The 24958-nt window shown below is 40.2% G+C and overlaps 3 protein-coding genes across 7 annotated transcripts; 1 reads left to right on the forward strand and 2 right to left on the reverse strand.

The window, feature by feature from the left end:
- Positions 1-1909: 1909 nt before the first annotated feature.
- Positions 1910-3770, reverse strand: gadd45ab (growth arrest and DNA-damage-inducible, alpha, b). Its single transcript, XM_085265257.1, has 4 exons — positions 3640-3770; positions 3232-3333; positions 2923-3130; positions 1910-2718 (listed from the first exon to the last, which is right to left on the reverse strand). Exons 1-4 carry the CDS (start codon positions 3687-3689, stop codon positions 2605-2607), a joined length of 474 nt encoding a protein of 157 aa, XP_085121383.1. The 5' UTR covers positions 3690-3770; the 3' UTR covers positions 1910-2604.
- A 718-nt stretch (positions 3771-4488) lies between these two features.
- Positions 4489-20819, forward strand: sec16b (SEC16 homolog B, endoplasmic reticulum export factor). 5 transcript variants are annotated; one of them, XM_085264892.1, is made up of 26 exons: positions 4495-4640; positions 4976-5050; positions 5125-5403; positions 5646-5734; positions 5832-5934; positions 7994-8196; positions 8272-8423; positions 10265-10326; positions 10450-10588; positions 10711-10941; positions 11374-11471; positions 13639-13720; positions 13821-13938; positions 14016-14127; positions 14294-14399; positions 15039-15176; positions 15272-15385; positions 17020-17095; positions 17175-17334; positions 17447-17610; positions 17714-17742; positions 17898-18005; positions 18093-18188; positions 18267-18381; positions 18696-18739; positions 19128-20819. In XM_085264892.1, exons 3-25 carry the CDS (start codon positions 5141-5143, stop codon positions 18710-18712), a joined length of 2775 nt encoding a protein of 924 aa, XP_085121018.1. In that variant the 5' UTR covers positions 4495-4640; positions 4976-5050; positions 5125-5140; the 3' UTR covers positions 18713-18739; positions 19128-20819. The 5 variants fall into 5 exon arrangements, with proteins under 5 accessions (XP_085121019.1, XP_085121017.1, XP_085121021.1 ...); XM_085264893.1 differs by lacking the exon at positions 4976-5050 and having other exon boundaries at positions 4489-4640; XM_085264891.1 differs by having other exon boundaries at positions 4493-5050.
- Positions 20820-21256: 437 nt separating this feature from the next.
- znf648 (zinc finger protein 648) lies at positions 21257-23614 on the reverse strand. Its single transcript, XM_085264896.1, has 2 exons — positions 23518-23614; positions 21257-23240 (listed from the first exon to the last, which is right to left on the reverse strand). The coding sequence occupies exon 2, from the start codon at positions 23238-23240 to the stop codon at positions 21774-21776; it is 1467 nt and encodes a 488-aa protein (XP_085121022.1). The 5' UTR covers positions 23518-23614; the 3' UTR covers positions 21257-21773.
- Between the last annotated feature and the right edge of the window lie 1344 nt (positions 23615-24958).

Genomic DNA, 24958 nt, shown 5'->3' on the forward strand with positions numbered 1-24958 from the left:
CTGTAGCTGTGTTCCTGACATTAAGAAATTCATAGTAGGGATATCCACTCTCACTGACATTATGTAGAGCCGAGAGCAGAAAAATGTCCTGATATCGAGCATCTAAAGCAATTTGGAGCTTGAGCTTTTGGCTATGAGGGGTTGCTGACCTCATTAATTGAGAGTTTGAGCATGTTTTATATGCACGCCCACCACTGTAATTATATAGAAAATGTCTTATTGTAACAACATGAATATTACTCCTTTGTCTGAATCACAAGTCACAATGTTTAGACAAGTGGATGAGTGAATCAGGTCAAAGACCCAAACATTTTTGATTGTTCTAATTTCTCAGCAAAGTTGTTTACATGCCCGTAAGCCATGAGTACCATGTTATGCAATAATCCCTACTTCTGTGAGCACCCTTTTATCTCCTGTCTCAGTCTTCTCAGGTGCGATGTTACATCCACAATCAGGTCAGGCCATATTTGTTGGCCCACATTCATGTAAATCCCCACTCAAGTCAGATGACTTACATGGCTGGCTTTTGTAGCAGCATCATTTGCAGTGATAGTGTTACCTGGTAATGAAGAAGCCCTGGGATAAGCCAATAATCCACTATCTCCATTATCTCACCTACTTTTAGAAGCTCCTCCCTCAGTGTCAGGAAGGCCTTTCAGTGATCAAACTGATTTTCAGGAGGTGTCATGTCATACAGATCAGACTCTACTATTTCTGATATTGTTTAACAACCTAAAAAACCCCTTCAGATCTAAAAATTCTATCAAGGTTAACGTTATTTACATGTACAGACTTCTATACAGTTTATCAGATTTGCAAAATTTTCTTGTTTATTGCGGTCAGTTTAAGACAACCACAGACCGTGTAGCTTCTGTCATACCCCACAATCCTCCTCAGTCTTCCAGTCCCTTTTTGACCCAGTTTTCCCTCCCCATCTGTTAGCCCTCCGCTTGACAGGAATGTTGTCTTTGTGATATCCCTGCCTGCAAACTGACATCTCTTCAGTGGGTCAGTCTCTGTGCGTACACTGCATGTTAATTACAAGAACTATTATTGCCAGTGGTCAGAGGGTATGCCTCTATTCATGTGGCTATTTTTAGGCATAAAGCTAAAGTACTGTACAGCTCTAGCAATAGAGCTGAATAGCCCTGACTCATGCATCCTTTGTCTCGTGACGCTCTGTGTGGAAACCTTTGTCCTTTCTAACTCTGTGCAAGCACCATAAGTTCTGGTTTTCTCTTTTTACAGCCTGAAAGGGGTCTTCAACATTTTTTTTTTTCATGCCTCACTGCTATTTTTAATTCTCTCAGCAGTAAATTTAGCACTGATTGCGTGAATGCAGAGGGGTGTGAAGAAGGAGCTGTCACAATGAGCCCCATCCCACTTAGATTTGACTACAATGGGAATTCTCCACCCCTCTGTGTAATAAGATCTCCAAGATGTGCAAAAGGTCAACGTTTACTAGGGTTCCCATGCAGGAGTAAACTTTATTTCAAGAAACCTAATGCCTGCAGCACATTTCAAAGCCAGCTAATCTGGTCTGAAAAGACTTGTAGTTGTCCATTTTTCTGCCACAGGCTAGATTTTTTTTCCCCCCCTCAAGCTGGGAAACAAAGCCCAGATGAGGTGCACAACTCTAGTTCCTTCTCAGACCATGTGGATTACTGAAAACACGTTAGCTACTCCACTTCTGTCTTTGTTGTACACCCTCCTAAACAGGTTGGCTTTATGCTGAAATGCAAAAGAAAAGAAAAGCGAAAGCATATGTCAAGTAAATAAATAAACGAGTCACTTCCCTTGTGACATGTAACAACAAACTCCAAATGTCAGGAAATTCATGCATGATTTTCTAAAAGTGCACGGATGGAGTAGTTGCTGAAAAGGTAAAGCAAAACCCATCTGAGAACTGTTTTTAAATGTTATTTTATTCAAATTTTCAAGGCACAATCTTTTCAACTATGCACAATAAATATAACTTATTAAATTAATAACATAACAAGTTACCGGACAAACATTGTATTGTCCATAATAATAATAATAATAAACTGTGAAAACTTTCCCTTTTGAGTTATCAGAGTTATCAAAGTGACAAGTTTTTAAATAAGATTAAGTAAATGTTCTCTTGAAGAAATGCTGAGTCAATTTGGTCAAATTTTCATGAGGAGTTTTTCAAGCTGACAGCTGACTGATCCACTCTGTTGTGGTCCAGTTCCTGGAGTCTTGTCAGCTGAGACACTCTGTCGGCTTTTCCCCCAGTCCATGCGCCTGTGCTCGGCACCACGTGTGCTCCATGCTCACATGATTCAGTTTCCTCGAAAATTATTCTTTCTCGGCAGAGAAAGGCGCAGTCATACGTTAAAATCCGGGAACCCAGACAGCTGAGTCACTCTTCCTTGGCCCACAAGTTCACCCTGACCTGGTAAATTTGTTGGAACGCTTGTGCTCTTTTTTTCCCCCCTTCCTTCTCCTAACTCTCCCGTCGCTCCCTCTCCACTTCTCTCTCTCTGGGGCGCTTTCCAATCAAGTCCAACACAGACATTAACACAGGCCTTAGGCAGTTACTTTTTCCCCATTGCACACAATACATTTATATTCCAAGCAGCTTCATCGGTCAGGAAGGTTGATAACAGGCACCCACTGATCCAAACACCGGCAGTCTCTGCAGAATCTGTTCAACTTGCTCAGTGCAGGGTCCTTCCACGGGGATGACTGCGGATTCTGCACAGGAAAGAGCAAAGCGGTTACCATCTGTTCTTTTATGAAACTTGCAAATAATAATTCAGATTGCATAACTGGTGCCAACTCCCAAGTGCTGACAGCAGAAACGAGAAGCAATAAACCCCAGGTACATTTGATTGCTCAAAAGGAAATGAGCAATATTCCCAAGGTTTAAACTACACGGACGTGAGTAACAGTACTTACAGTAACTAGAACACAGTGTAAGTCCATTGGCTCTCCTCCAGGCTTCACTCCGCCGAGTATCTCTGCCAGACGCCTCATGTTGCTCACACGCAGGATGTTGATGTCATTCTCGCAGCAGAATGCCTGTATCAAGGTAAAGTGAATCTGCAGAGCCACATCCTCCTCATCATCTGTGGCCAGTAGACACAACACCACATTGTCTGGATCCCTAAAAGCAATGAGGAAAAAGATAAAGCAAACATTACTACTTCATGCTCATCCCAGCTAGTTTTTCATAGTGCGGCAGTAGCGAGCTTACTATCAACTTACACATTGAGTGACTTTGCTGCTTCATAAACTCCGACAGTGATGCAACCCTGAGGCAATGCAGAGCTCAGGACCTCCTCTAACGCTGTAGCCACCGAGTCCATTCTAAAGAAACAAAAGTTTAACAGAACGCGCATGATCAGAGAGGCTGTTAGTTTAAGATTTGATGCCCCAATTTTCCATCTAACGCCGTTCACGTGACATGTGAATGCCAGCTCGTGATGTAACGTTGCATGTGTGATACAAATGCAAGAACCGGGGGACGGCTCAATATAATAGGGCTGAATGTCGGTCACAAAGGGCAGTGTGCAATTATATCTGCAAACCAATAATTCTAACAAAAAGTTTCTAAATTCGTATTAAAAACAGAATTAAATTAAAGGAAAATGCAGAGTTCAACGCAAAGCTAACCTTTCTGTTGAATTATCTCCACTGGTATCTTCAAAAGTCATATTGCACATCCAACCGGGTCTTGGTATAATGTCCAGAGCGGAATCTGTGCGTCCTCTGTTGTCTAGTGAGACTCTCGCTGTGCTCGGAGCGTCCGGGTTCCAGTAGTAAAAATCCTATGTACGCAGAACTCATTTGCATAAAGCCTACCCAGTTGTGGATGACTGGTCACGTGATTCACATTGAACCTGTGCTTAGAAGAAAGCGACATCCCGTGGCCTAACAGGACAATGACTAATATGAGAATAATCAGAACTAGTTTCTGGAAATATAGTAAAACCAATTCGTCAGTAATCACGAGGCATTTTCAGAATTACAGCAACTAACCAAACATTTTATTTCACTTCCACACGGTGAAACAAAGTAACATGTCATAGCTTCTATGAACATTTGCCAAAAAAAAAAAAATCCCCAGTAAATATTCATTTTAACAAATAGACCCCAAATGCATTCATGTGTTTTTACAAATACAGATTTAAAACATTAACCTTTAGTGATTTCGTTTTACGGTGCAAAGTAGTTTCTGGCTTCAATATAAAAATGTCTAATAATTTTACAATGGTTTCTTGAACATGACAGTAAGTTCACTGCACTTTAATGACCACCACAGTCACCAGATCGCAATCAAACGGGGTGTGATAGAGCGCGAGATTCGCGTCATGGATGTGCAGCCTACACATCTGCAGCACCATGTGATGGAAGATGTAAATATATGACTTGAATGAAAGGAAATGTGGGATATAGCGCCTCTGCTGGTAAGTAATGTGTACTTTTTTTTTAAACTGTGAAAAAACGTTGGGCTCTGACGCTTTCGCTGTCTCGAAAACTAAATCTGATCGGAGACCAGCTGACCGTCATCTGCATCCTGCCTACCGGCAACGTGGCAAGTTGCGCTTTTTTCTGCACATGCAACCTACAGTCGAAGGCACGGTTTGTCATGTTGTGCTGACGTAGACCAGAAGGTCAGTTTAGTTTTTATTGTGATTATCCCGAGGATGAGCGTGATTTCCTCTTTTACAGCCCCCTGGAACAGCAGCTGTCAAACTCTTCAGGGCGTGCTCCACTGTTTACCTTCAGATCACTGAGATACACAATGCAAACACAACGGCGATCAAGGAATGTGCGCTCATGTGTGATTTTTAATCTGTTTAATATGTAACTATGCTATGCTAATATATATATTCCTCGCACTTGGATTTACTCTGATTTCACCTCCAGAGCACCGAGACGACATTTTTTATGGGTCACAGTATTTTGTGAACTTTATCCTCTTGTTATCATACCGATTTGTTATCAGCTCATGTTGTGAGTTTCCCATGGAGTGATGTGGCATTTGTGGATGTACTTTGACTGTGGCTGGGATGTGTGAGCTGTAAGTATAACAAACGTTTGCAACTTTCTTCCTGCGAATTAATGATTGCAGACATTTCCCATTTTTTACCGCAGGTGTTAAAGGGTCATCATGGATCACAGAGGTCACTACTGGCCGGACTCAGGCCGTCATTCCCACAGAACAAAAGACAGAGAGGGATACACCAGCCACTCTCAGCAGGAAAGGGACCAGCTCTATCCACCTCCGGACCTCAGAGAGAGGGACAGGCACTGGGGCCATCCTGATGCCCGTTACAATGTTCATTTCCCTCTGCCTACACCTGACTTTTATCCATACAACAGTCAGCAGTATCAGTATGGGTATGGACCTGAGCACCAAAGACCTCTGTCCAGGTTTGTACAGTTACAAGTGACCCCAACTGGCTACTAAGCTGGAGTTATTATTTGGGTATTATTAGTGTGTTTGTGAATGCAATGTAGGATAAAAGTTGCACAACAGTTGGTAAAAGAAGCCTGGTTCCAACACTGAGCTTAGTGTAGCTTTCTGTCCTTGCTAACAGTGCATGCTGGGATATGCAGTGCATCACAGATGATGGAAATGTAATGACTTCATTAAGATTCTCCTTTATTTTCAGGCATGGTTATGACTATCCACCTTACAGCCACTGGGACTACAGAGACAGCTATGGTTGTTATGACTACAGAGGGCAGCATGGACGACAAGGTGTAGTGATACAAAACAGCCAAGCTTTTTTTTTTTAAAGTCATCTTCTACTCTCTGTATAAGAGAGATGGGATGATGTGTAACGCTGTTTTTTAAGATGGTGGCCAGTGGGGTCCTCAAGAACCATGGAGAGCAGATCGGTACCATGACAGGGCACACAACCAAGAACAACTAGGAAGCGTGAATGCTCAGGAGTACAGGTGGGTCAGTGCACTCTACTTCTATCAAAGCCAGTGCCTTTGCTATCTGATGATACTGTGAAAATGATACCTGCACAAAAGAGAGAGGTACATCCAGAAATGTTGACAGGTTAAACGGTTCTCTAGCACTACAAAGTTTGTATGGAGGGTTTAATAAAAACAAAAAAGAAGAAACAATAAAAAGTAAAAGAAAACCTATAATGTTGGGGTTTCAGTATAATATGTTGTGGTGATAGATGGTCACTCTTGATCAAGAGTGAGTGTAGAAATAAGCTAGAGGAGAATGTGTACACAAGAAATCAACAAACAGGCAAGTACAGGGAGTGCAGAATTATTAGGCAAATGAGTATTTTGTCCACATCATCCTCTTCATGCATGTTGTCTTACTCCAAGCTGTATAGGCTCGAAAGCCTACTACCAATTAAGCATATTAGGTGATGTGCATCTCTGTAATGAGAAGGGGTGTGGTCTAATGACATCAACACCCTATATCAGGTGTGCATAATTATTAGGCAACGTCCTTTCCTTTGGCAAAATGGGTCAAAAGAAGGACTTGACAGGCTCAGAAAAGTCAAAAATAGTGAGATATCTTGCAGAGGGATGCAGCAGTCTCAAAATTGCAAAGCTTCTGAAGCGTGATCATCGAACAATCAAGCGTTTCATTCAAAATAGTCAACAGGGTCGCAAGAAGCGTGTGGAAAAACCAAGGCGCAAAATAACTGCCCATGAACTGAGAAAAGTCAAGCGTGCAGCTGCCAAGATGCCACTTGCCACCAGTTTGGCCATATTTCAGAGCTGCAACATCACTGGAGTGCCCAAAAGCACAAGGTGTGCAATACTCAGAGACATGGCCAAGGTAAGAAAGGCTGAAAGACGACCACCACTGAACAAGACACACAAGCTGAAACGTCAAGACTGGGCCAAGAAATATCTCAAGACTGGTTTTTCTAAGGTTTTATGGACTGATGAAATGAGAGTGAGTCTTGATGGGCCAGATGGACGGGCCCGTGGCTGGATTGGTAAAGGGCAGAGAGCTCCAGTCCGACTCAGACGCCAGCAAGGTGGAGGTGGAGTACTGGTTTGGGCTGGTATCATCAAAGATGAGCTTGTGGGGCCTTTTCGGGTTGAGGATGGAGTCAAGCTCAACTCCCAGTCCTACTGCCAGTTTCTGGAAGACACCTTCAAGCAGTGGTACAGGAAGAAGTCTGCATCCTTCAAGAAAAACATGATTTTCATGCAGGACAATGCTCCATCACACGCGTCCAAGTACTCCACAGCGTGGCTGGCAAGAAAGGGTATAAAAGAAGAAAAACTAATGACATGGCCTCCTTGTTCACCTGATCTGAACCCCATTGAGAACCTGTGGTCCATCATCAAATGTCAGATTTACAAGGAGGGAAAACAGTACACCTCTCTGAACAGTGTCTGGGAGGCTGTGGTTGCTGCTGCACGCAATGTTGATGGTGAACAGATCAAAACACTGACAGAATCCATGGATGGCAGGCTTTTGAGTGTCCTTGCAAAGAAAGGTGGCTATATTGGTCGCTGATTTGTTTTTGTTTTGTTTTTGAATGTCAGAAATGTATATTTGTGAATGTGGAGATGTTATATTGGTTTCACTGGTAAAAATAAATAATTGAAATGGGTATATATTTGTTTTTTGTTAAGTTGCCTAATAATTATGCACAGTAATAGTCACCTGCACACACAGATATCCCCCTAAAATAGCTAAAACTAAAAACAAACTAAAAACTACTTCCAAAAACATTCAGCTTTGATATTAATGAGTTTTTTGGGTTCATTGAGAACATGGCTGTTGTTCAATAATAAAATTATTCCTCAAAAATACAACTTGCCTAATAATTCTGCACTCCCTGTATAAACAATTAATGCCTAAATATTTATTAAAAAACAAACATACTTCCTGCATTACTGTCTGTCTAATAATCACTGCAAATTCTGTGAGCAAGAAAGTCACACGAATACAGCATAGACTTAACTGCTATGTGTTCTCGCAGTGAAGAAGAAAGCAATGCACATGAAAATGCATTTCTTCCAGGTACAACCAGGTGAGAGACAGCTCTCAGCATTACCTCAATGACTTTGAGGACAATCCCTCCAGAGACAATGAAGAGATTTCCTCTTTTTACCTTGGGACATTAGAAAGCTCCAAAAACTCAGGGTTATCTTCCAGCAGCTATGAGCTGAGTCAGTACATGAATGGAGCCGAACACAGTGATGCTGCCCCTCAACCCTATGGAGGTGAGCACGCAGTTCCTCTCACGTCCACATTGTCTCTGCTTATGCCTCTTTTTTTAAAGCTTTGTATTTTCTCAGACCAAGCACATGTGCATCAGATGTCAGCTCCTCTGAAGTACTCGATCCCTCATGCTGTTATCAGTTTTGGGCCTGCGGGTCAACTGATTCGGGTCACTACAGGCTTGTCAGCACAGGAGAATGTCAGCCACCTGGAAATCCACAGTCTGGAGGTAGGTTCAGTCAAGTTGTTTAAAAAAAGCAACCGATTTTCATGGAGGATACTACTAATCTTTTACCAGATGAAAATTATAGCACTCTCATGGACCTTAAGGGTCCTAAAGGTATACTATAGTCAGACTAATAGGATTGATTTGGGTCTGTTGGAAAGGATTTCGCAAATCCACAATTATTTTGCTCATGTCAGTGATAATTAAGCCATTAACATTAATATTTCATGCATTGTCATTTGTTTAATTTAATTTCCCTTTATTAAAGAAACACATGGGTCCATAACAAATAAAATAAATAAATACATACAGAATAGGGCTGTTCGATATACCGATATATATCGGATGACGATATAAAAATGTCTATGTTTCATTTTACGCTACTGTTTGTTTCGTGGTGTCGCAAAATAAACTGTTTATGGCAATATTTTTTTCATCGTTTTGATGGTCACTGTAGTGGCTATATTAATTTCTTAAAGTTCTCTCTTTCTCTTACATTTAATATAACCACACTACAGACAGACAAGCGTTTGTTTTTATGCCTTGTCGTTAGCAACAACGACGGTAACACCATCGCGTGTCCGCTTGGTCCACATAAGCCTTTCACAATAAAGCTCAAGATCCTGTTGAGACTTTTCAAAATAAACTGAATCACGTGAAGGATGCAGAGTGTTTACGGATGAGAAGCAAAAAAAGAGCCGTCAGGTGCTAAAAAATAAACCTTAGACTCAAACGTTAGAACAGGCTTTTCCCCGCAGCACGCCGTGTAATAAATACTCACAAAGAAAACGGCGGCCGTTACAACTTATGTCTAAAAATGTATAGTTTCTTAAAACACTCAACTCCAGGTACACGACGCCTAGCTGGAAACACTTAACGCAAGTCGAGCTGCCCGAGATTCACAGAATTTACAGAAAATGTTACATTTTTGTGATTTATATCGTTATCGGACGGTAGATGTCTTAATATAAGGATATGATATTTTGGTCATATTGCACAGCCCTAATACAGAATACATTATTTTTTCTGTTGTTGCTTTGTATTCCCCTGAAACGTGTAACACAGCATGTATAATGGTTTCTTGGAAACCTAAAAACTCTTTGAGTTTGAAAATATTTATGTCACAGAGTAGTTAGGGTTATTAATTGGTGAATATTGATTTGTTGAGGTCTTTCCTGCACATTGGTTTTAAGTTTTCCACTACTCAGTAGCTACAAATATATGTTTTATATTTCTACTCGATGTGGCACATTTTGTCCACCATGGTTTTAGTTCTGTTTTGTCTGCTGTCAGTATCAGTATAAATCCATGTTTTGAAACTGCACATGGGAGAATAAGTCTTGATGGAGGATTTTTCTCTTCAAATGTACCTCTAGTGTTTTAATTTTTTAATTTTTAATTTTTAATTTTAATTTTAATTTTTACTAAAAGTTATAGTAAAACAGTGGATATGAGTCTACAAACAGTTAAACGCTTCCCCATGAAATTTAGCCTGCTGGGTAATACTCGGGGTCAGAGGCTGGACTTTTTTTCTTTTTTTTTTTTTTTTTAACACAGAGGGCTGATCCAGACTTCCTGTATTGGGGTTCTGGTTCAGCAGACTGACACCTTATAATCTTAAATATAACCACTAGGTACGTTAGTAACTACAGTAGTTAATACTATCCAGTTTTCTGTACTAAATAGTAAATCTTGCAGAAATGGGCTTTTATTTTATTTTTGTTTTAGAAATACCTTTATAATTTACAGCTACAGGAGAGTAAATTGGCCCTTACAATAAAACATTAGCAGTAATGTTTCCAGTAAGGTTTCAAGACATTATTTTTGTCTTTAAATGTACATAGGTTATTCTAAGTGAGACACAGGAGCAGCATGAAATGAGAAGCTTCCCAGGGCCTTTAACCAGGTAATAGTCTTTGGTTTTGTAATTCTGACAATAACAAACTGCATTCAGCTGTATGCCAGATCTAGGATTATTATTAGACTTGTGAGACTTCCATGTTTGAATGTTATGTATATTTTACTGAAGGGAGGATTTGCACAAAGTGGATGCTATAGAGTTTGCCCACCAGATGGCAGGCGCCTGCACGAGGGACAACAAACTGCAAGATAAAAGCTCTGCTGCCCTTTTGTGGAATCTTCTGATATTGCTCTGCAGACAGAATGGAGTAAGTGGATTATGTGTTGGCATTACACAGTATGTAGAGGGATCACATTGCCATCAGAGAGACATCAGGGCAATTATTGTGATTATTTTTGATACAGTTGTCACTGTATTTTGGTATTTCAGCAAATAGTCGGGTCAGATATCGCAGAGTTGCTGATGCAGGACTCACATTCAGATGGAAGCTGCCCATCAGATGCCCCCACGCTTATTGACTTCAATGAGGATACAACTGCTGAAGCACCACCTTGCAAAGGAGACGACCTGCTCACAGGAAACCGGAGCAGCTTTAGCTCAGAGAACTCTGAGAAGGGCCTGCAGACCTACACTCAACTACTGCTGGCTGGAAGAAAGAAGGTCTCCACATTCACCTTGAATTAGCTTTTTAACAGCTGCTGACAAGTCTAGCATTTAACTCTAGTGGCTTCAAAAGACGTCAGGCCCACTGCACAGAGCCAAGATAAATTAATGTGACCATGAGACATGATTTTAGTTTTAATCCTCTGCACTTTTCTCTAATGTTTGATTTTGCGTGAAACATTATAGAGACCTCTTTAGAGCAACAGGTAATATGATATTGTATAATGAATGCAAATTTACAATGTTTCCTCTGGGATGCTCTGGAGTAAATATATAAATTAGCATAAAATGAAACTAATCAAGTTAAATTCATGTGTATATATGCAAGAATTTAGTCAGTCACATTTAGTCAGGATAAAATAATCAAATATTAATCAGTCTGTACTGTGTACTGTAGCTCAGTCTCTATCTTTCATATGTGGTTTTCAGGAGGCCCTGGAGTCGGCTATGACCAGCGGCCTGTGGGGACATGCACTTTTTCTGGCCAGCAAAATGGACAACAGGTCCTATATGACTGTACTGAACAGGTGAGAAAACTCATGGCCTCTGAGACGTGACAGCTGAGAGAAATCAGCACACAGCTCTATGTGGTAATTTGTCAAGAATTGCTAAACTTAGATATTTATGGCTTCCTTCACACTTGCGTTAGCACTACTAGGAAGTGTGAGAAATGTTCCTGTCGGTCCATTTTGGTCCAGACTCAAATTATTTGATATATTTCCACAAAATGTGGACTTTCAAATCCTCAGAGGATGAAAAATAGAAACTTTGATGTTCCAGTAACTTCCTCTAGCACTCCCAAGAGGTTTTTCATTTGTCCAACAGTACCTTAGTGATCTGATATGCTAGATAGAAATATTTTAAAATGAGATCTGATTGTTTTTGCTGAAAGCAATCACAGTGAGTACCCAGACTTTCCTGCCTTTAGGCGCAAGGACAGCTAAGATTAGGAGTAGTGATGAGAAGGTTACTTTTTAAAAGTAGAGGTTACATATTCTGCTTCCAGAACAGGAAACTAGACTTGGAGTGGTCTTGAGCAATAGTTCTCCAGGCTTTCTGAAGGTCTTTCAAAGTTTTTTCGTTGGACATTGACTGCTTTTCACTCATTTTCAGTCCAGTTCAGTCCAGTCGTGGTCCTGAACTGTCCATTTTTGAGATTGTTTCTTTTTAACACATTTAACACTGACCTATGACTCATTCAAACATAACAAGGCACCGAACTCAAGAGATGAACCAGTCTTGTGTCTACACATAGCAGAAAACTTAGCAAATAACCAATCTTAAATGATTTCTTTAATCACTTTGTCACCAGCAGCCTGTCGCAAAGGTTTAAATTATTCCCATTTATGTAGTTGAATCTATAAAGGACACTGAAGAAAACACAGTTTCACAGGCATATAATATATTTTTGTCCCAGCAAGGTGATTCCTATAGAGCATTTAATCAAAAACCTGGCACATATCCTAAAAAATGAAAACGGGAAACTTGACAAAGGGGGGATAAAATAAGGTGTAGCAGCCCTAAAATCTACAGCAGATGAAGCAGCATCTGAAAGCAATATCCTTTAGAAATAGGGGGAGAAATCCAGCAAAGAGCTGAAAGTGTACCTCAGAATTACATCTGTCACTTCATTTGATCTATCTACTGAAGCTTCCCTAGAATTGATCCCACTGGATGAGCCATTCCACTATGCTAAATTAATCAAAACATGGACTGACAATCAGTGGCAACAAGTCTTGTAGTGAGTATCCACCACCATTCTGAAAACACAGTGGAGGTTCTGTCATGAAGCAGAAGCCATCAACCTTCCAAAGAAGAGCTTTGAGTGTCCCTCAAAAAGCCTGGAGAAGTATTCCTGAAGACTACCTAAAGAAATTATGAGAAAGCTGCTTAAGGGGGTTTAGGTTGTTTTGAAAAATAAAGATATTCATGCCTGATATTAACTTTGAAGATCATTATAATTGTACAAACTCAGTTTGCCATAAATACTCCGTTTGGCTTTTGCACCATATTGCATTAATTTTTTTGTTTTATATTTTTGTTTCAATTAATTTGAGCGTCAGCTATTTTTCAGAGTTTCAGAGTGTGTGTGTCTAACCGCGCTGGTTGGTTTTAATTGTTTTCAAAATGTTTAGTTTTTTTGTTGTTTTTTTAGTTTCACTGTCATTTTTATTTACTAACTAATTAATGACAATATAGGTGCTGTTTGTCAGTGGAAACGTTTGAAAAGTTCACCAAACGTATTAGAGAAGAACAGTTGGCTTTCCCTCATACACTAAAAATCGGTACCAAAGCCTCGTAATTAAAATCATTTATTTCTAGTTTTCTTTTTTGTTTAGTTTTCATTAACAGTAATAAACAGAAATCATTATAATACAGATATTCTCATTAAACTCCCGTGAGCTATTTATCATGTAACCCAGTCTAGTTTTTACAGACTATTTGTACAGACTAAGTGGTATGTCTCAGCAGCCCAGCAGCAGGTTGTCAGTAGAGGAATGTCTGGGGAGAAGGCTGGCAGATAGGCAGACTGATTTTGATTTGTAATTGACAAGAGGGGCAGAATCTGAGCTATCAGTGTGGTGTTTCACTTGTGTGCATACTAGCAGAACAGATGCACTTTAAATGGGATAGTTCCTGTTTTTGTAAAGCCTTGCTTAAGACGTGCAGTGACACAGGCTGCTCTGTTGGCAGGTTCACAGGCCAGCTAACGCCCAGTGATCCCCTCCAGACTCTCTTCCAGCTGCGTTCTGGGAGAATTCCTGCTGCAGCCACGGTAAAATATCCAGAACCTAACAAAACTCTTATATGAAGACAAGCTTATGCTATAGCCTGTATCTTATTACTAAGGTTTAATAGTGATTTTCTGTGCTCAGTGCTGTGGAAATGAAAAATGGGGAGACTGGAGGCCCCATCTGGCTGTTATGCTCTCCAATGAGACAGGAGATCCAGCCATCCAACAGAAGGCCATCGTCACCATGGGAGATACACTCGGTACTGATACACCGACTGACTGACAGGTTGTCATGCACACACATACAAACTGATGTGTGTTGCTTTTCTCTGTGCAGCCTCCAGAGGCCTCATACATGCTGCCCATGTGTGCTACTTGACAGCCAGTGTTCCCTTCGGGGTGTTTACACAGAAGGCTGAGAGACTGGCACTTCTAGGCAGCAGCCACAGGTGAGCTGTGATTCAGACTTGCTGCCATTCATCAGTCCAAGTGCTGTTCATCTGGTTATACTGACAGCACAAGCTTAATTTTCTGCTGAAACACGTGCATGTCTTATTTTGATCTTAATTTCTGTCAGCTCTTTGCTTTGAATTTGTCTGTTTTTATTTCCTCTAGGAAATTGTTTGAGTGCTTTGCCACAAACACTGCCATCCAGTGCACTGAACTATATGAGTATTGCCAGACTCTTGGGAACAAAAGCTTTTCAATACCCTCCTTTCAAGTGGGTGCTACTTATATTTTTTGTGTTAATGGTGTACCAAATGGAAATATCAAATTTAAAGGCACCGAATATTCTCTGTGTCATCTAACATCTAACATTTTTCCATTATAACACAGCTCCACTAGCACATAGAATACATTTCCCCCCATCAATTTATTAGACACTTTTACACAGTTTAACAAAAGGTTTCTAGTTTGGATTCAATACAGGAAGATAATACATTAACATTTCATTCAGAATCAGAATATCTTTTTGTTGCAATGTATGGTCCTTGAGAACATCTGGAAGGTGAAGGTAACAGTGGTAATTGGAGCACTTGGTGCAGTGACCCCCAAGCTAGTTGAGAGGCTCCAGCAAATCCCAGGAACAACTTCCAAGATCTCTGTCCAGAAGATCGCAGTCCTAGGAACAGCAAAGATACTGCTTGGGACCCTCAAGTCCTAGACCTCTGGTAGAGGACCTGATCTTGAAGGATAAAGATTGCCGGCAAAACTTTGCCCATCTTTTGTATCTCTGGACACTATTTTAGACTCACTGCATTAGATCAAACAACCCTTAGCAAAGACTTAAATATTTGGAATCATTACCATTAAATCTGCAATAAATGCATGACTGTGGTTATTGTTGTATTTTGGTCAGGTGTATAAGTTCCTGTACGCCAATCGTCTGTTGGACTGTGGGCTTTCATCTCAGGCCTTTGATTATTGTGAGGTGGTCGGACAGGCGATCCTCAGGCATCAGGAGCCTTTCTTTGTGCTGACTGGTGAAGTCGTCAAGGTAAACCTACAGGTTGTCTTACACATCTGACTAACTATCAGTGATCTGTTCAATTACGACACAATGGTTATACTGTATGTATGTTTTTCTTGCAGCTGTCAGACAGACTGAGATACTCAGAGGGTCAGTTCAGTGAAGCAGGGCTCCATAGAGACGGGCAAGAACCTGATTGGCTGAAGCACCTACGTGCTAGGCACCACAGTTTACAGGTGATCAGGTTCTTCAGTCTTTTCACATCATACTATGTTTACCTGTGTGTGAGAGGAAATGTCTCCGTTGTCACTGCTGTACAAGGAAGAATTAAATCGTGGAGGAAATGTATGATATATGAGGGTTTCTAATTTAGCTTAGCATCAGTTCAGCACTGTCAGCAATCACAACTGCTCACAAGTGACTTGTGATTTTATTGTGCACATTTTTCCCTCATCACACCTTGAACAGGAGTGATACGAGGTACCTAATCAAAACGGTAAGTGAGGCATATTTTTTCAGATATCAGTGGTATTATTTGCACACATAAGTTACTGTTGCGTTCCTGTGATATAAAAATAAGTAGTAGGAAGTTGTTTCATGAATTAGGCTCGCAAATCATCATTGTTCTGATGGTTGTGTCATGGTCCCTGGGTCTGGGATACCTTTTTTTTAAAATTAAAGTGTTTCTTGGTTTCTTTTTATTTTATTTCAAAATTCTGATTTCACATCTAGTTTTTTCATGTTTAGGTTTGGTTAGGGTCTCTGTGTATTCCTGCCTCCCTTAGTTATTTCCTGGTTCATTTTGTTAACCTTTGCCCTACGTGTTTAGTGTTCAGTTTTACTTTCCTGAGTCTAATTTCCCTGATTAGTTCCAGCTGTGTTCCCTGGTGTTTCCCATCTATCTAAGTACCTTGTGTGTATTTATAACTCAAGTCTCCTCTTGCCCTTTTTTGTGTCCTTTCTCAGTGTTATGTGCTCCTCTGCTCCATGCTTTCTGTGGTTCCTGCGGTTCCTGCTTTACTCTCGGTTATGTGCTCCATTGTTCTGAATTTTACCCTAGATTCGTAGGTTTTTGATTCCTGGTTACAGCTGTGAATTGAAGACTTCACCATTAGAGCTGTTTTTTGAGTTCATGTTCCATTTCCTGAATCCAGCGTATTGGGTTCATATCCTGCCTCACAGCCATTTATGATAGACCGCTAAATATTTTCATTATATCTTTCTCTACATTTCAAATCCCTTTACTTACTCATTAATAAGAAAAAAAACTACTTTAATAGATTTTAAAGGAATAAAAATGGTCCCTTAAATTGCTTCAGTTTCCATATTTATGTAAACATTCAGGGCTGATTATGCTACTAAAAATAATAATTATTAATCATTATAAAATGTATTGAATATTGGTTATGCCAGTTGTGTAGCAAAGCTTTTTTAGTCATGTTACTGTGTCAGTAGAGTTGGTAATGTTATCCCATCTGGTGGTTGCTCCTCTACTGTAGAGCGAACTAAAATATCTCAGCAGCTATTGGATGGATTACCATGAAATTTGGTACAGACATGCAGGGATCCCAGGCACTGTAGCCTATGATGACAAGTTTGACATAAGATGAACATATTGAATGGTTGCTTCTGAATTTTGCAAAGACAGCTCTAGCTCCTTTCGTCTAGCACCACCAATATTTCACTTCTTTTTAACTATTGTCATTTTGGCTTTATAACAAAATGACTGTCAAATTAATTTCATCACATGGTAAATGTTGTACTTGGGAAATATTAGCATTTGTGGAGTGTACACGGTACAAACTCACACTGCTAACATAGCTGTAATGGAACTTAAACTCTGTAACTAATATGGTGTTATCTTTATTAGACTGGAACTGTCGACTCTACTGAAGCATACCAGCCAGCTCCTGGGAATACTGTTATGTCACATGAAATGCCCTCAGGTAACTTTGCATTGTGTAGCTTTTTTCACACTGTAGAGCAGAAGTATACCTTAATAAAATGCTTTTTTCCCCTATGCAGAATCAGATTTAGATGATTTGAGCCACGGCATTCAGAGTCCTGAGCCTGAACTCCTTTATTATAGAGGACATGAGGACCAAGAAAGCATATTGCATGAAGATGGAGGAGACACTGAGGAAATGGCAGTGAGGTCATGGGGCATGGGAGCAGCTCAGGACTGGTGTGCCTCATTTACTTTTTCTTTCACACAGACAACACTCTTACTTGATATGTGTAACTGAGTCCTGACAGAGTCTATTATGTCACTGATCTCTCTCTGCCTCTTTGTCTAGGCCACAGGCCCACTGCCCGGCTACACCAGTAACAGTGGCCTATACTCCCTCAGTGCCCACAGTGGCTCCAAGCCAGAACTTCAGTTATCATAACACAGATAGTGGTGAAGTCAAAAGTGCCTCACAACATTGTCCTCCAAATAATCTGCCAGCAATAGCAGAGGGTGAGACTCTAATGTTAGACAGCAATCATTCCCTTCTCTGTTCGGGTATTTACTATGGCCCGCGGTGAGTCAGTGTGACATTTTCTTTTTATTGCTTTTACAGGGGCCGGAGCATCCTCTGGAGCAGGGATGGTGAGAAATGCATTTTAATATTCCACTGGCAACTTTTCGCTTTGATTTATTTATCGCATAAGCATAATTTTAAAGATTACATTCAAATGTATTGTGCTGTGCATTGATTAGTGCTGCTTAGAAGTTAAAATGTTTGCCTTTATTTGCCTTTGAAGATGCACGGTCAGATGATTGAGACGAACTTCGGTCAGCCGGGACAAGTCGAGCAGATTGTCCCTCAAGGATTGAAAGCTTCTGAGGACACCACTGAGCCTCCTAAACAGGTGGGTGGGCTGCCTATCATATGTCACACAGCTTTCAGTGACATTAGAATTAGTTTACATGCATCACACTTTGTTCTGTGTTAAAAGCAGAACACAAAGAAAGGATGGTTCAGTGGCTGGTTCAAGTCAAAACCTAAAGTGGTCCAAAAAGAGGCTTCAGAGCAGGGAGGCCCAGCTCACACAGTAAGTATCAAGCATACTATGAGCTCAGATGTGATCTCAGTTTTCATTTAATGATACTAATCGCTGTGTATGTTACAGGACTTTTCGCCATCTGCTGACGTCTGTCCTCCTCCACCGCCTGCCAGTATCCCTCCTGGCACGTTTCCACCACAGTCTTCCACTGCTGGGATTAATCCATTCTCACGGAAAGCAGGTGGGTCACGTGATCAGTTACATAATATTCTGGCTCTGTGTCAGTGTTAGTCACTTATCACTATTTTAATAATAGATTTCAACATAAACATGTTGTCAGCTTCCACATTCTTATGGTATGTTCTGAGGTCAATGAGTGTCTTAGCTAGCGTGTCCAGTTTCATATATTACAGTCATGATGGACACCGCTTGGATTTTTTTTAGTGCAGAAACTTAAAACATTGCAAGTGTTTTGGCTGTTACTGAGGACATTTTACCTCCATTTAACTCTACAAATGTGAGCATTTTCTTTAAATACCCATGTCTTCACTATAGGCCAGCAGCTGGGTTAGAAACCGTGAGACTCACCTCTGTCACAGGTAAATGACGTTACTTAAGCTCCTAGGACCTGCCGTCCACATATGTGGACATCACATTTTGGGTTATTTAGACTAAAATACTCAATTTTGCTCTACATGGGCCTGATATCCACTTACGAGGGCATTATACTGCTACTGTTCTATCAAAATTTTAAATGAATATCCTCAGATGTGGCTCTTAATTTTCTTAAAAACAAAAATAAGGTTAAAAAAAAATCAGGTAATTCTTTGTTTTTACATTCATCTGGCCCCAATATGCCCAAATATCAAAGAGAAATTAAAAATGCATGTCGTGGAAGAGTTCGGGTCTTAGGAGGTTAAAGATAAGCATATTGATTCTTTATAATTCTTTACGGATTCACATTAACTAAACATGTTCTGTTTGCAGGGTCATGCGTCTTGCACCAAAAGTGAGGATATCACAATGTCACACCACATGTCGTGTACTGTAAGATGCATACCGCTCACTAGTTCTTTTTTAGTAATGCCCTTTAAAATCCTAGAGCTTGCAAACCATGATGTTCCTTGTTAGTTACAGGAATACTCTGCATCGACTTGGATATCAACTCATATTGCAGTGACAAAAACAGCTGAGGTGTGTTCTAAAAGCTGACTTAGGGGAAATTACCAGCAGACGCAGTACATATCTTGGGAAAGGGATAGCTTAACTCAGAGCAATCACGCCAGCAACACTGGGGCTGAAGTTCTACTGTGGCAAAAAATGTTGGTGTAACTGTGATCACTATGCCACGATCATCTGTGCTATATGCTGCAATTAAATATCCAGCTAAATATAAGCATGGAAAATATTTAAAGATATACACACATATACCACTGCAGTTATATTATCTATGCTCCAACCACTGTTTTAAAACAGAAATAAGACGCACACTAATAAATGCTGTGGTCACAGAAGCTTTTTAAGCATAATTTGTAGCCCAGCTTTGCAGAGCTGTACCACATCATGGGCAGTACTTGATTATTTTCTGTCATCTGAAAAGTGCAACAGTTGTATTTTAAATTGCACACGGGACAGAAAATAAATGCTGAAAATAAAATTGGAATAGTGTCTTCTCATGTTGTCATACTGCCAAGATTGATGATACCACATGGCGAGAGAGGGGAGGATAGCTCAGGGAAGACCTCTACCAGCCAAATACCCAGTACCCTCTTACAGCCTCTACACCCACCAGAGAGCAGACGCTTCCAGGACCAAACTGTTTATGTGCTGATGACTTATTTGTAATGAAATGGAGCTCAGCATATAAAAGGTTGATTTTACACACTGCTCTTTAAATTGTATATAAAAAACAGTAATATATACTCTTGTAATTGATTTTAGATTGACCTTTTTTATTTCTGTGTCACCGTGTAAACATGTTTGGATGTAACTGGGATGTTGTTAAGTCATTTGACTTTAAGTTTCAATGTATTGTGTTTTTGTACCTCTATACGACCACATGAAATGTGTTTATTCTCTAGCTTTTCAGCAGATTCTCGCAGCAGAGGAAAGTATTATTAAAAGCTGTATCTGCAGTCATGTTAATAGTCACATATTGAATAATTACATCTTGCCAAGAAATAGCTGCAATTCCCGACAGAGCCTCTCAATTAATGTAGAGCAAGTGACAACACGGCAGGTGCCGTCTCCTTTTACGATTAGTCTGCAGTAGCCAAGAATGAGTGGCACACGCTGGCCTTGAATTCAACACACGCACAAACAAACACACACATGCAGATGAGCAGCATGTGAACTACGGCATACGTCCTGCCAATAAAGTGTCACTATACAAATTATCAGAGTGGATTTATGAAAGACTGCTTAAAATGGCATCCAGATGAGACTATACTAGAACCTAATATATTTCGAACAAAGTTACATATTTTGATAATTGGAAAATAAACAAATAAAAAAACCTCAACAGGCAGACATCTTATACAAAATCTTTATTGAGATTCGGATTCACAGTAAAATGCTAGTTCACTTTTACTCACTGATAAACTCCAAACATGCTACGCTTCTTGTACATGTAGCAATATGATTACAAAGAAGCAAAACTCAGAAGATGGCAGCATGCATGATTAAAATACATTTAAACCTAACGTATAGGAATCTGACATCTAGTACAATATCATAAATGCTATTACTGTGTTTAGAAAATATCACACTCTGTATCCGGGCAAACTCAATTTTTCTCACTATGTGTATTTCTGTTGGTAAAATAGAAATTAAACTACAAAAGTAAGCATGACAAATGCTGTAGTTGAATAAATAAAGCGCACTATGAATACAAAGTACTAGTACGTGAAATTCACATCCAAAAAGTCAAAATCAGCAAAAAGAGTAAGCAGTAACTGACTGGCAATCCAGCTTCCCTGAATGATTACAAATGCACTGGTCTATTAATGTTGTCACAGTAATGTTTTTAGTATCAGTGATGCAAAATCTTATCTACTCAAGAGCAGTACTTAAATATTGTAATTGTATTTGTATTATTCTTCGCAAGGGTTAAGAACAATAAGCTGCCTATCATTTGAAGCTGGTATGTCTAGTGTATGTTTGGCTTCTGCCACTGTTGCTACAGAGTGGTGGTGCATTTATGTATTTCCACACTTCCTTTGGGAAATGTGTTGTAAAGTTCATGGCTGTAGTGCATGATTGAAGAAGTCGTATGATAAAATGCCTAAATGCAAAACTGCTATATTGTGGGTAACATTAATTACATTTACAGTGCATTCACAGTTTTAAAAAAGGGTTCAGTGCTCTTTTAATGAGTTTCATATCACACCATTAAACTGTCAGCTCCAGTGTCAGTGCTGTGCTGGCGGTAATTTTTATCCCAAGACATTCTCGTGGGAACCCAGCACCCTGGGGAAACAGAGTGAAGATTTAAAGCTCATGGCACTCTAAATAAATATTGCTCATTAGCATATGTAAAGTGGTGCCCTATAACCTTTTGTCCAATGTTTCTTGACCTTAATAACTGAAATGAAACAGCTGTAGCACAGTAATGGATATGTACAGTTCTTGTCTTTAACAGGCTGCGACACTTTTGTCCCCATGTTTCTGCACATGCTGTGCAAGTTTTCTGGAACACTGGAAAGATTTGTCACATTCTGTGCAAACAAAAATCCTCCCTGCACAGTTTTGCTCCTGATGAAGCTTCAGTTTTGCTGGGTGGCTAAAATTCTTGCTGCAGCCCACGCAGTTGTGGGGTTTCTCTTTACTATGTATGAACTGGTGACGAACAAGACGGGAAGCCATGGCAAATGCCACGCCACATTCTGTGCACTTATGGGGCCGCACTCCGCTGTGAATGGCTTCATGCTCGGTCAGGTTGGAGGACTTTGTGAAACACTTGGAGCACACAGAGCAGACAAAAGGACGCACTCCTCTGTGGATTTTCTGGTGCTCTGCCATGCGGCTAGCCAGGGCAAACCTCTTCCCACAGTCGGGGCAGGAGAAGGGTCTTTCTCCCAGGTGCTTACGCTCGTGGCGCTTCAGAGCTAGGGGTTTATTGAAGGTCTTGCCGCAGTGCGTGCATGGGAAGGGCTTGTCATTGGTGTGCATGTTCCGCTCATGCTTCCGCAGGTCTGAAGAGCGGATGAAATCCTTGCCGCAGGTGTCACAGATGTATGGCTTTTCACCAGTGTGTGTACGGATATGCTTACGGTAATCTGAGGACCAGATATAGGTTTTGACACAGAAGGGGCAGTGATACGGTCTTTCACCCGTGTGCAGACGCTTGTGTTGCTGCAGCGTGCCTTGATGAGAGTAAGCCTTGCCACATATATCACATACATGCGGCTTGAGGCCTGTGTGTGTTTGTAAGTGACTCTGCAGGTTGCACAGCTTCTTGAAAGCCCATTGGCAGTGCGTGCATTTGAATGGACGTTCCTCTGTGTCAGTGTCAACTCCATTGCGTTTTTTCATTGCTACCAAAAGTCGAGGGATTTTGTCGTCTTTACACTTTTTAAGCAATTTCATAAGTGAAGGACTATATACATTCAGATGTTTGGTCTTATTCTCACCTTCGCTTGGAGAAGATTCCTCACTACTTAACTCTAGCTTAGATGTCCTCTGTTGGTCTGAGACATCACTTTGGCTCTTGGATTGTTTCAAGAACATGCTTTCATTCTGTGTCACAGCATCCTGGAGCACGTCATTTGGTTTACATATTTCATTGGTCTTAGTGTATGTAGTGCATCGTAGCGATGCCCCTTTGTGTTCTTGCTCATCCTGGATTGGTGTTTCTTCTCCTGGTGAAAGCCCTGCAAACCTCTCCACAAGAGAGAAGTTTGGTGTTTGAGGATTCAGATAAAGGATTCCAGTCTCATTACTCTCTGGGAATGGCTCCATTCTTACACCATTACTGCCAAATGAAGACTCTATATTCACACTGTGAGTGTTACTCAAGATGTATCCATCCAGGGGAAAATGAGTGACACTTCCCTTCCTTTTCCTTTTCCTTTTTTTGTCAACATCTGTCCCAGTAGACATCTGCAGAATGACACTGATTTTGTCAGAAATGTGTTTTGAATTATTTATTTATTTATTTTTTACTCATAACTGATGCCACACAGACTTTCTGCAGCAAGTCTGCTGTTGCTGCATGCACCAGTATCATGTAAATATCCCACACATGCTCTGACACCATGCTCGTCATATGACACCAGAACTTTACTATGTGTTCCCGCAGCGTTATATTACTATAAAAATAAAAACAACTCATTATTTTGTAATTTCACACATTAAATCGTTTTATAGAGCAGCTTACCCTGGAGTCTCCACGCGAGCAGGTCAGATCCCGGAGATGCCTGGGAGATATACTAGGCCGGGTACTAGTATAACTCTATGAGAGATGTTCGGTTGCGTTAACGGGCGGAGTTTGGCAGCAAGCCTCTGTAGGTCAGCATCTATCCTGCAAGTCAGCAGCAGCAATTATATCTTCACAGCCGGGCTCAATTTACCCTCCGCTCACTGAACTTGCCACCCGTTTTACATACGACTTGTTGAGTAATTGCATCAGACGGAGACTTTCAGATTGCGTTGGACGGTAGAAAGTCGGAAACTTTAACAGTTTACTCGCTTAAGTTGGATCCTTGAACTGGAAAGACTAACTTTTAATTAACTTTTAGTTTACCAACACTCTTTTTGACTCTTTTTCTTTTCTTTTTATTAATTTGTTTTAACAGCTTTAAAAAATAGAAATAAAAACAACAACAACAACAACAAAAAAAGAAGAAAATAAAATGTTTTTGATAATGTGTGAGTTAGTGCCGCCGTCCGCGCATTGATATTTAGGTTACGCTCTCAGTAGGGCGTTAATGAAACGTTCAAATTACCTTTAAGCCAAGGAAGAAACAAAATGCAACACTCTACTTAAATTACATATCACAGACCTGGAAACATTTTTGCTCAGTTTAAGTTTACTCGCCCTTGCTATTAGTGAGTGACATATTTTGTTTTTGAACGGGTATAAAATAATGGTCGTATTTGTAAGTATGCGACTAGTGCATTGATATTTTAATTAAATGCATTATGAGGTCAGGTGGAGACGGACAGAAATTTAAACCATTTGCTTGTTAAATAATTACACTGAGCTGAAAACATTTGACCAACACTAACCGTTTCAGCACAGCTAATATTCAAGTATATTTTCATTCCCCGTTAAACTCTAACCGTTAGTAATAATCTAAGAGTGAGCACCGTACTGTCCAAAAGTCTATAAAGTATCACATTGATGACGGTGTTTCAGATCACAGCAAAGTTATTTTCACCTCTATTTTAAGTCCATGAGCATTTTGGGGTAACGACCACAAGATGTCACTGTTCACCTGATATTTTGCCAAGTCAGAAGCCAAAACTGTGGAAAATCACCAGCTCTACGAAAAAGAGAAAAAAGGGTGAATTTTAGAATGCATCTTATTGTAGACATCTGTGTTGCTTTAGAAAAAAACACGATGTTTTCAGCTCAGTCTCTGAATGAAAAAAAAATATCTATGGATATATCAACAGATGAATCTTGTTGATTTCGAAACAACAGAAGTTCTGAAGGATACTTATATGTGCCCGAGGTATGCTTAACAAAATCAACATGGGAGAATGGCTTCAACTTAGTGCCCCCCTTGTTTAGAGAACACTGTGTACAGCTTTTGTGATAAATAAGTTGCAGTCCAGTTTTTTGCCAGTAGATGGCCTCGAAATATCCATTCAGT

This window comes from Mchenga conophoros, linkage group LG23, assembly GCF_057382185.1.
Source record: "Mchenga conophoros isolate Kocher_MC1m ecotype Shallow Benthic linkage group LG23, M_conophoros_male_GT1.1, whole genome shotgun sequence".
Taxonomy (NCBI): Eukaryota; Metazoa; Chordata; class Actinopteri; order Cichliformes; family Cichlidae; genus Mchenga; species Mchenga conophoros.